The sequence below is a fragment of the Lupinus angustifolius genome, chromosome LG01 (assembly GCF_001865875.1).
Source record: "Lupinus angustifolius cultivar Tanjil chromosome LG01, LupAngTanjil_v1.0, whole genome shotgun sequence".
Taxonomy (NCBI): Eukaryota; Viridiplantae; Streptophyta; class Magnoliopsida; order Fabales; family Fabaceae; genus Lupinus; species Lupinus angustifolius.
The window spans coordinates 4,104,294-4,115,878 of NC_032009.1; the positions used below are offsets into that span (position 1 = coordinate 4,104,294).

Here is an 11,585-nt window from a genome sequence, read left to right on the forward strand (position 1 = left end):
ACCATATATGGGATCTAAAGATATTTTTGCAACAAAAAAAAAACTAAACATAAAATTATATGTACCTATATAACACATTCATTTAACAAAGCAATGCATATGACTAACATGACTAGATAACTCCTTTCTTTCTCTGGATGATAAATACAGGGTCTGTTTGCAAAATTGTTTTTAGAGGATAACAAAAGGAAATGCTCTAGAGCCATAAAATACACTTATAAGATGACTCTCAAGTCTTTCATTTCTCCTCTTTCCTCTCTAAAAACCAACTCGCAAACAGATCCTTAAGAGATAGACATAGGTCATATAACTAGGATTCATGTCTCCATGCCTTCATGGTCTTCATTCTTCAATAGAAAAACATACATGGCAACAAAAGAGGAGTCTAAATTCTGGATAAGCAGAACAGTCAAGGGCCACAGATAAACAATTTCATTCGCATATTGACTCAAAGGGATGAAATTTAAAAACCTAATTAATATTAAAAATATTAAGAATCAAAAGGAAAGTTAAAGCCAAAAACGAATATAATCAAGTTTCATAACTAAATATATATAAGAATGCAATACCAGAGAGATTCATGACTTGAAAAGGGAGCAGAATGAAAAGCAACATGCACATTATATGTGCTCTATGTACTAAAGCATACCAATGATGTTTAAGGATATGCCATGATCTTCTTGGTCTTTGCCATTTTTCTAGCATCTTTCTCCAAATCAGTTGCCTTCAAAGCAAATGGGAGCTTACTTAAGCATGAAAGATGCAAAGTTAAAATTAGGCACTAAAAAGGGTATCAATAAGAAGAGCAATAAAACCAAAAACAAAAGATCATCTTTATTTAACTTGTATGCATGTAAAAAGCATTAAACAATGCAGAACTCAATGAACAGAGGGTAGTTACAGGTAAATTTGGAGTGCCTGAAGGACCAACTAAGGTGGAACAGTGATCTAAGATTCTGAGTACAGGAATTGCAGATAATGTTAGTTCATAAGATGTGCAAAGGACTGAAATCCACAGAAATATGTAAACAGCAGGACGACTTCCTCAGAAAAAACATAAACTTGGTTGATAAAAAATGTTATCCACATCTTCCTATCACAAAGATATTTGAGCATCCGTTTGCCTTCCAAAAAGGCAAAAACCATGTGAATACATCGGTAGCATTTTCATCAAAACAAGATACAACAAAGCAATCAAATATTGAACCCATTTATGGCTTTTTTAGCTAAACTATCAAACAATCTTGATGTTCATCAGACATGATGGTGCACATGTACAGAAACCAAAATCTCTGAATTGTCTGTTCAACAAGTAGCCCTGCTACTAAATATTTACTCAAATGCATAAGGTCGAAAAATTGTGTCTCTCAGCATCAACTATAGGAACCAGAGATAAGCCAAGGTTAATGTCTTAAAGTAGCAGCAAGAACACAAATCAAGTCTTAATCCCATTCATGCTAATGTCTTAAAGCATTATCATATATTCATAAAATCTACCCATGTGTTCACCATAAAAATTTGGTTATGAGAAATTGAATGGTACACCTGCCTCAACTATTACTGTATTCCTTTCAACTACATAAATCATAGCACGTTACAGAAGAGAACATTATTTAACTATGAAAGCATTTCCCTGCTTTTGATTCATATGGAATGAATGTTGCCAGCAACAACACAGCAAAAAGCAACAAAATGGGTTGTTGGGGGAGAGCAAGTCATGCTCGAGAATTGTAACTTAGAAGATCCAAAAAGGAGAGAAATAGCTGTAACTGAAGTCATTTCTTACAGCACCAGATGCCTGCAATCTTCAATTTGTATAGAAAGCAACTGCCAAAAACAGCCCCAAGATGCACTAAAAAGTAGGGAAGAACTAGATGATGGCATATTGGGTTGTCTCACTCATATGGCATAGCAACTGATAATCTCCGGATGGAACAAAAGCACCGAATGATCATTCAATAAAAATGAGTAAATATGTAAAGCAAATGGCTAAGGAGTAAAGCACATACACACTGTAAAGAACAAATTCAAATACAACGCAGTGCAATATGGAAACAGATCACCACTCAACAATAGCACCTCATAATACATACAAAAATCTCTTAAGCTCCAAAACAGATTGCTGAAAACACTGATGTGCATTTTAAGAAGGACTAAGATAAAAATCTGAAGCAGATAACTAGTTAACAGATATAGTCATAGTCATAACAAAGTTATGTGCAAAGAAGCATAACTGGTCATACTTTACAGAACCATGAGCAATAAATACAGCTACAAAGCATGTGATCTGCTCCAATCTTCTGTATACATAAATGTACATTCCCACTTCTATATTCCAGAAGGGGTAAATAGGCTTGATAGAATTTGATCACTAAGTTAGAGTAGATTAAGTTGATGTTCATGGGATTATAAAATCTCTCCATGACGGAATTCACTGTCCCCGCAATCTGCTCCAGTATCCAAACCACAGGGAGAATCAAACCATTTAGGATTGTCTTGGTAGAAACTATCAACCTGTATACAGCCAAGACCTACATCAGAAACTATAGCCTCATCGTGTTGGATGGGCTTGGTTAGTTTAGTATCCTCGCAATCGAGGATACTTTTCTCATCAACAAAGTCACCACATTTCAACCACTTTTCAGGCTTGCAAGTCTCACTTATCAGATCTTTCTGACTTGTACACTCTGTCCTCATATGGTCCCAAGAAACTACTTCTCCTAGAGTGCGGCCGAAACTATCTTCATCGTCCTCAATCAGCTCTGTGCCCTTGCCATCCCCATAGATCCTATCATGATGATGATTACTCCAATTTGCCAGATCATTATCCCCAACCAAGACATCATCAGCATGAGACTTATCAGGAAGTAACCCAATGGGCTTCAAACTCAGTTCCCCTACATTTCTAATTTTATTCACAATATCAAACAACTCCCGAGAAACAGAACCCAACAATTCACCTGGAATCTTCGAAACTCTGGCTTCCAACATCCCAACTTCAGCTTTCAATTCCTGCACCTGTTGCAAAACCGAAAACTGCATATCCCCATCTTCCTTCCCCATCAACCCAAAACCTTCATTGTCCATCTCTTCACTCACCCCATAAACTGTCTCCTGATCCATCATATACCCCCCCTTGTGCCCAACAACTCGATGCATAATCCTCGCATTCCCATCCAATGGTCCCGGCTCATGCCCCGAATGCACCGCATACAACTTGAACACGGCCACCCCCTCTTCCTGATACACAAAACTCTTATCCTTCTCATTGTAATTCGTGATCGGCACAATTGCCCTTATCCTAAACCCACACCCACACCGCTTCGACGCATAAGGCTCCCTCTTCAAAACCTTTGATTTCTTCGCAGCAGGCTCCCCAGCTCTATGACAAGCATAATCCTTAACCTCAGCCATAAAAGGCTTATACCTAATATACTTCTGCCTAATACAAAGCACAACCTTATGCTTAGCCGCGAGCTCTTGCAACCTACTCGGAACCTCCTTAGCAGGCACATCAAAACTCTCAGTATACTCAAACCTACGCCTCTTATTCCTAGCACCAGCCGATCCAGACGCAGCTTCACAACAAACAACACACGCAGCGACACAAACCCTAATGTAACTCTCAGGGATACCATAAAACTTAGCACCAACAGTCCAACTCTGCTTGATCCTATCAATAGTTTCCTTAACCCCTAAGTGTTTCATATCGGTATCTGCGTGGAAACTCATCACAATCTCCTCCCACTGGTTAATGTGTGGCACAAATTGCTGAGAATTGTTCTTGAAACAAAGGAAAGGGTTACCAGTGGGGTCCACATGAGTGGAGAGTTTATCCTGGATACGTTTCCAGGCAGTTAGGTAGGCAGTCTCCTCGTTTCGATCCTTCCAGACAGTCCGCCACGAGTCGAGGACTGGCCGAGGCGTGACTGTCCGGATCTCGTCGGGGGTTGCGAGGCGGGCTTGGAGAAGGCAGTGGATCATTAGGGAATGGGAATCGGAGTTGAAGGTGTAGAATTGAGAGGAGATGTGAGGGTCAGGTGAGATATGAGGTTGAGGTTGAGGAAACGGTGTCGTTTTTAGGGGTGAGTTTGAAGATGAGTGACTCGGTGGGGAATCGGAAGGGGAAGAAGGGAAGATGTCGATTTCAGGGAGTGAGAAATAAGAAGGGTCGGTGGGAGTGGAGGAAGAGTGGAGGATCTGGTTTTGGAGGAAGAGGTCATCTTCCTCTCTTTTGCTTGAATTCATGGGACAAAAACAAATTGGAAGGAGTTTGGTGAGTGGGGAAATGAGAAATGGGGAATGGGATTTTGGTTTAATGTTATGTTTATATGATTGACATGTTCAAAAAACAACACATGTTTTAGTTCAACTTCCAACACAATTTTTTTTCTTTATGATGTTTCTTATTGTCAAATTATAGTCAAGTGGGAACTACCAAGGTGGAGTATGATAAGGGCAAAGAGAATTTTGGGTGGAGCGATGAAATGTGTAAAAATCGGAGAAAACGACATTAATAATATAAGTTGAATGATGTGGAATATTATACTACGATGTTAGGTTGTAAGAATGATGATTTTTCATTCATATAAAAATGTCTTGAAACAACAAGGTCAATTGTATGTGATGTTGATTACATGCCAACAAAAAAGAGTTCATATGTTACAAATCTATTTGTCGCCTCTAGGTCTTCTTAAATGCTTAATTAGGACATCACTAAAAGTAGCTTTTAAGCTACTCAATGAAAAGTTTAAAATGCACTTACCATATTTTGATGAAAACTATGGATTTAGTTAACCTTAAGTTGGTTGTTGACTTGTGTACTTAGTGTGCAAACCTAAATTATAGAAGAGATAGATAAACTACTTGTCTAATCATAAAAGATCACTTGTTTAAAATGTTAAAGAGTGTACTAGCTTCCCTAAGAAAATGATTTGACCATAAGACTAAAAGTTGTACTTCCAAGACAGCCAACTTTAATGTTGAATTGTAATTCAAACATAAATGACTCAAGATAGAACAATTGTTAATATGAGAAATAAGAGCAATTAATATGTACCAATGAATCTTATTTGAATTATCAATGTAAAGAAATGGATTTATATGTTTTATTGTTCAATACTACATTGTTTATATCCACAAAAATTATTCCTACAATCTATCCAAATTTGTTTACATATCACCTTTATATTTGATTTTAGGATAACTTAATCAATCTATACAAATTTGTTTACCTATCACCTTCAGATTTGGTTTGTTAATGCAGTAATGACAAACCAAATCCATGTAAACAGATTTGTTTAGATTGATTAGGTTGTTATTATCCTAATATCAAACATGAAGGTGATATGCAAACATATTTTTTTAGATTGATTAGGTTGCTATTATCCTAAAATCAAATCTAAAAGTGATATGTAAACAAAAAAAATTAGATTTTAGGAACAATTTTTGTGTATATAAACAATGCACTATTGAGGAATAAAACATCTGAATCCATTTCTTTATATGGTATTAGAGCCAACAAAAAATAAATTGAAAAAATTTATATGGCACACATGATGACTGGAGGTGAAGGTTCTGTGATATATTCAAGAACCGGATATGTTCAGAAGAAAAAGCATTCACCTTGGATACTTGATAATGGAAAATTGAATCACGTGAAAGGGGATTTGCAACACTTATGCAACATGAGGGACGTGTTTGGATGTCCTGTTTGACTTCCAAATGAACACACTGTCATCTCTAATAAGGAAAGAATAATAAAATTTTCTGATAATTTAAAATCTTGAACATGTACTTTATGTACCTCATTTCAAATGCAACTTGATTTCTACATCACAATTGTCACATGACTCAAACTATAATGTTCATTTTACTGGTTATCTATGTGCTATAGAGGACTGAACCTCGAAGATGATGATTGGTTCGGGTGAAGGAAGGAATGGACTCTATCTTTTTCAGCAAGTACCAACGAAGAAGGTATGCAAAGTTGAAAAAATGACACAACCTTATGCTTAGCCGCGAGCTCTTGCAACCTACTCGGAACCTCCTTAGCAGGCACATCAAAACTCTCAGTATACTCAAACCTACGCCTCTTATTCCTAGCACCAGCCGATCCAGACGCAGCTTCACAACAAACAACACACGCAGCGACACAAACCCTAATGTAACTCTCAGGGATACCATAAAACTTAGCACCAACAGTCCAACTCTGCTTGATCCTATCAATAGTTTCCTTAACCCCTAAGTGTTTCATATCGGTATCTGCGTGGAAACTCATCACAATCTCCTCCCACTGGTTAATGTGTGGCACAAATTGCTGAGAATTGTTCTTGAAACAAAGGAAAGGGTTACCAGTGGGGTCCACATGAGTGGAGAGTTTATCCTGGATACGTTTCCAGGCAGTTAGGTAGGCAGTCTCCTCGTTTCGATCCTTCCAGACAGTCCGCCACGAGTCGAGGACTGGCCGAGGCGTGACTGTCCGGATCTCGTCGGGGGTTGCGAGGCGGGCTTGGAGAAGGCAGTGGATCATTAGGGAATGGGAATCGGAGTTGAAGGTGTAGAATTGAGAGGAGATGTGAGGGTCAGGTGAGATATGAGGTTGAGGTTGAGGAAACGGTGTCGTTTTTAGGGGTGAGTTTGAAGATGAGTGACTCGGTGGGGAATCGGAAGGGGAAGAAGGGAAGATGTCGATTTCAGGGAGTGAGAAATAAGAAGGGTCGGTGGGAGTGGAGGAAGAGTGGAGGATCTGGTTTTGGAGGAAGAGGTCATCTTCCTCTCTTTTGCTTGAATTCATGGGACAAAAACAAATTGGAAGGAGTTTGGTGAGTGGGGAAATGAGAAATGGGGAATGGGATTTTGGTTTAATGTTATGTTTATATGATTGACATGTTCAAAAAACAACACATGTTTTAGTTCAACTTCCAACACAATTTTTTTTCTTTATGATGTTTCTTATTGTCAAATTATAGTCAAGTGGGAACTACCAAGGTGGAGTATGATAAGGGCAAAGAGAATTTTGGGTGGAGCGATGAAATGTGTAAAAATCGGAGAAAACGACATTAATAATATAAGTTGAATGATGTGGAATATTATACTACGATGTTAGGTTGTAAGAATGATGATTTTTCATTCATATAAAAATGTCTTGAAACAACAAGGTCAATTGTATGTGATGTTGATTACATGCCAACAAAAAAGAGTTCATATGTTACAAATCTATTTGTCGCCTCTAGGTCTTCTTAAATGCTTAATTAGGACATCACTAAAAGTAGCTTTTAAGCTACTCAATGAAAAGTTTAAAATGCACTTACCATATTTTGATGAAAACTATGGATTTAGTTAACCTTAAGTTGGTTGTTGACTTGTGTACTTAGTGTGCAAACCTAAATTATAGAAGAGATAGATAAACTACTTGTCTAATCATAAAAGATCACTTGTTTAAAATGTTAAAGAGTGTACTAGCTTCCCTAAGAAAATGATTTGACCATAAGACTAAAAGTTGTACTTCCAAGACAGCCAACTTTAATGTTGAATTGTAATTCAAACATAAATGACTCAAGATAGAACAATTGTTAATATGAGAAATAAGAGCAATTAATATGTACCAATGAATCTTATTTGAATTATCAATGTAAAGAAATGGATTTATATGTTTTATTGTTCAATACTACATTGTTTATATCCACAAAAATTATTCCTACAATCTATCCAAATTTGTTTACATATCACCTTTATATTTGATTTTAGGATAACTTAATCAATCTATACAAATTTGTTTACCTATCACCTTCAGATTTGGTTTGTTAATGCAGTAATGACAAACCAAATCCATGTAAACAGATTTGTTTAGATTGATTAGGTTGTTATTATCCTAATATCAAACATGAAGGTGATATGCAAACATATTTTTTTAGATTGATTAGGTTGCTATTATCCTAAAATCAAATCTAAAAGTGATATGTAAACAAAAAAAATTAGATTTTAGGAACAATTTTTGTGTATATAAACAATGCACTATTGAGGAATAAAACATCTGAATCCATTTCTTTATATGGTATTAGAGCCAACAAAAAATAAATTGAAAAAATTTATATGGCACACATGATGACTGGAGGTGAAGGTTCTGTGATATATTCAAGAACCGGATATGTTCAGAAGAAAAAGCATTCACCTTGGATACTTGATAATGGAAAATTGAATCACGTGAAAGGGGATTTGCAACACTTATGCAACATGAGGGACGTGTTTGGATGTCCTGTTTGACTTCCAAATGAACACACTGTCATCTCTAATAAGGAAAGAATAATAAAATTTTCTGATAATTTAAAATCTTGAACATGTACTTTATGTACCTCATTTCAAATGCAACTTGATTTCTACATCACAATTGTCACATGACTCAAACTATAATGTTCATTTTACTGGTTATCTATGTGCTATAGAGGACTGAACCTCGAAGATGATGATTGGTTCGGGTGAAGGAAGGAATGGACTCTATCTTTTTCAGCAAGTACCAACGAAGAAGGTATGCAAAGTTGAAAAAATGAATGAACTAGAAGTATGGCACAATAGGTTAGGACAACCCTCTTGGAAAACAAAGAAATAACACACCATTTTGTATGTAACGAAGTCCTCCATCACAATATTCTTCCAACCTATGTCTCTATTACTGCTCAACTCGCAGATATCTTCATCAAAGCTTTGGGAAAACCACAGTTTGAATTCTTCTTGGGCAAGTTGAACATTTTGAATCTCCACGCTCCCACTTGAGGGGGATAATGCGGTAATAACAAACCAAATACATGTAAACATATTTGTTTACTTATCACCTTTAGATTTGATTTTAGGATAATAACAACCTAAACAATCTAAACAAATATGTTTACATATCACCTTTAGATTTGATTTTAGGGTAATAACAACCTAATCAATCTAAACAAATTTGTTTACATGGATTTGGTTTGTTATTACCGCATTAATCAATATTAAAAGATAAATGCATATGATGTTTTTAAGTGATTATTAACTAATTTTTAATCTTAGTCATTCACACATGGTTATAAGGCTCTAATTTATTGTTCTAAATTTTTTTTATCAGAATTGTTCTCACGTGAGTTATTCTTCTGTATATATATGTATTTAATCGAGTCAACTTAAAAACCTAATGAGTGGAAGTGTATGCTCAAGTTCGGCTCGTTAATTTAATAAACTCAATTTTTAGCTCAAGTTCGACTCGTTAATTTAATAAGCTCAATTTTTAGCTTAAGTTCAACTTCCTTAGTCAATGAATCAAATTTACTGAGGTAAATAATGAGTCAAAATTCAAATGAATATGAAGTTGGTTTAATTCATTCATAGACCTAAATCCATATATTTGTGCTTATGGAAACACGAATTCATGGTGTCAAAATGACAACGGTAATCAAGAGAATTGGATTGAAGTGGAATGATAGACTGAATGCAATGGGTTTCTCGAGTGCAATTTGGCTAATGCGGGATGACACATAGTGGGATGCGCATATTTTCTCAACTTATGATCATACATAATTGAAATCAAGAGGGAGTGATGATCCTTGGGTCCTTCATTGTGTTTATGGCGGACTAAGAATGTAAGACATGAAAATTTTATTGGACGAATTCCAACACATTGTTATATCTATGTGAGGTACTTGGCTGATAATGGGTATTTTAATGCATATATAGATTAATGGATAAGTTCAGAGCTTGTATAGATGACTGTTAGTTCATTCACCTTGGTTTTAATGGGCCTTGATAGGAGTCCCAACTCTATGAAGGTTGATAACACCCCACATAGGCCCATTCAAATTAAATAAAGGCTCAACAGGTTTTTTCATTATGTGGTAGAAAATTAAATAGTTCAATTATCTTTTTATTTTCAGATGAGTCTATGTGTTGAGCCTAGTTCCAATAATGTAACCCTAAATTCTTTAACTTCTATATTTAATCTTCCGACAGATGATACATGGAGGCTATGAATGAAAATATTTTTCTTTTATTTCCTCTCTTTATCTTGCATGTTTACTATTTTCTTCAGTATCATTGTTAAGACTCTATCATTTGGTCTTTTCATTGTTGTATCATACCTCCCAAACCTGCTAACACAGACATTGGTGAATCTTTGTTACAAATCTTTGCTAACAAGCTCAAAGAACATCAAGATCAACAAGATTCCAGACATAAGATCGTTGTTGAAGCTCTATGTTCCATCACTGAAAAATTAGCAAGTATTAATGTTTTGTAACCTCAACCCCCATCCAATGTGTCAAACTGTAACCTTATCAATCTAGTACCCCCTCCCACCTCAACAAGACTCCCCTACCCAAATCCCAAATTAAGCACACTCATGTGTCCCTATTTTCATTCCTACTAATCCTTACATACATTTCAATTTTACCCAAATGCCTCCTTCATCCACACAATCTATACCTCCAAAATTACAAGTCAACCTCTTTGAAGGATCTAAACTCTTGAACTAGTTATTTCAAGATTAGTAATTTTTTTAGTTATACAACTTCCACCAAATCATCGTCTGCATATAATTTCCTTTTATATAAGGGTGAAGCCCTAAGATGGTTTAATTAGACATTTCATAATGTTACTATCACTAATTGGGATAGTTTTACCATATGCCTGGAGACTCGATTTGGACATCTTACTACAAAAATCACAAAACATGGTTATTTAAGCTTTGATAAACTGACACAATGGTAGAATACCAACAACAATTTGAAAAACTCTGCAACCAAATCTTGGGTTTATCACCTCAGGTCATATTAAATTGTTTCTTATATGGCCTTATACTTGAGTTAAGGCGTGATTTGGCTATGTTACACACTTTTCACATTGCAAATGTCTTGAGCTTAGCCAAATTAGTGGAATCAAAGATAAAAGGCTCCAAACCAACTTTCCCTAAACCTTTTCATTTCCCACCTTTTGTGGCCCCGGATACACACCGAAACACCACGCTCCATAATCCATGTTGTCCCACCATCCACTCTACCCAACCATCCCAACCCATACGTCGTCTCACTACAGCTCACATGCAAGAGTGACTTATGATACAGTTATAATGAGAAATTTCACACAAGGAATAAAATGTCAACAAATTTTTTTTTTTGATGTTGTTAGTGAATGATCTTGTATCCACTGAAGAACATCTCTTATCCTCCTTAGAACCGGTTGAGGAAGACAATACCTACTACTGATGAGCATATTCTTACCCCTACTACATACCCCGGAATAACCCCCACAAACCACACCACACATTAACCCACATATTCAAAATCTTCTGAAGAACTTATAAAATTTTGTTCACACCTCACACGGCCTACCCTCGATATGCCCCCATGACCATTTTGTTCCTTTACTACCTAATTCTACCCCCATTTCAATCAAACCATATTGTTTCCCTCACTCACAAAAGGAAGTTATAATAACTATGATCCAATATATGCTAAAGGAAGACATTATCACACCCAATACTAGCCCATTTTTGTCCCATATGTTATTGGTTAAAAAAGGATGGCACGTGAAACTTTTGTGTGGATTATTGAGCTATTAAT

The 11,585-nt window shown here is 36.1% G+C and overlaps 1 protein-coding gene across 3 annotated transcripts; it reads right to left on the reverse strand.

The window, feature by feature from the left end:
• Nucleotides 1,974-6,948, reverse strand: LOC109348056. 3 transcript variants are annotated; one of them, XM_019588277.1, is made up of 2 exons: nt 6,109-6,948; nt 1,974-3,578 (listed from the first exon to the last, which is right to left on the reverse strand). In XM_019588277.1, exons 1-2 carry the CDS (start codon nt 6,794-6,796, stop codon nt 2,407-2,409), a joined length of 1,860 nt encoding a protein of 619 aa, XP_019443822.1. In that variant the 5' UTR covers nt 6,797-6,948; the 3' UTR covers nt 1,974-2,406. The 3 variants fall into 3 exon arrangements, with proteins under 3 accessions (XP_019443822.1, XP_019443812.1, XP_019443804.1); XM_019588267.1 differs by having other exon boundaries at nt 1,974-3,498; nt 6,047-6,948; XM_019588259.1 differs by having other exon boundaries at nt 1,974-3,487; nt 6,036-6,947.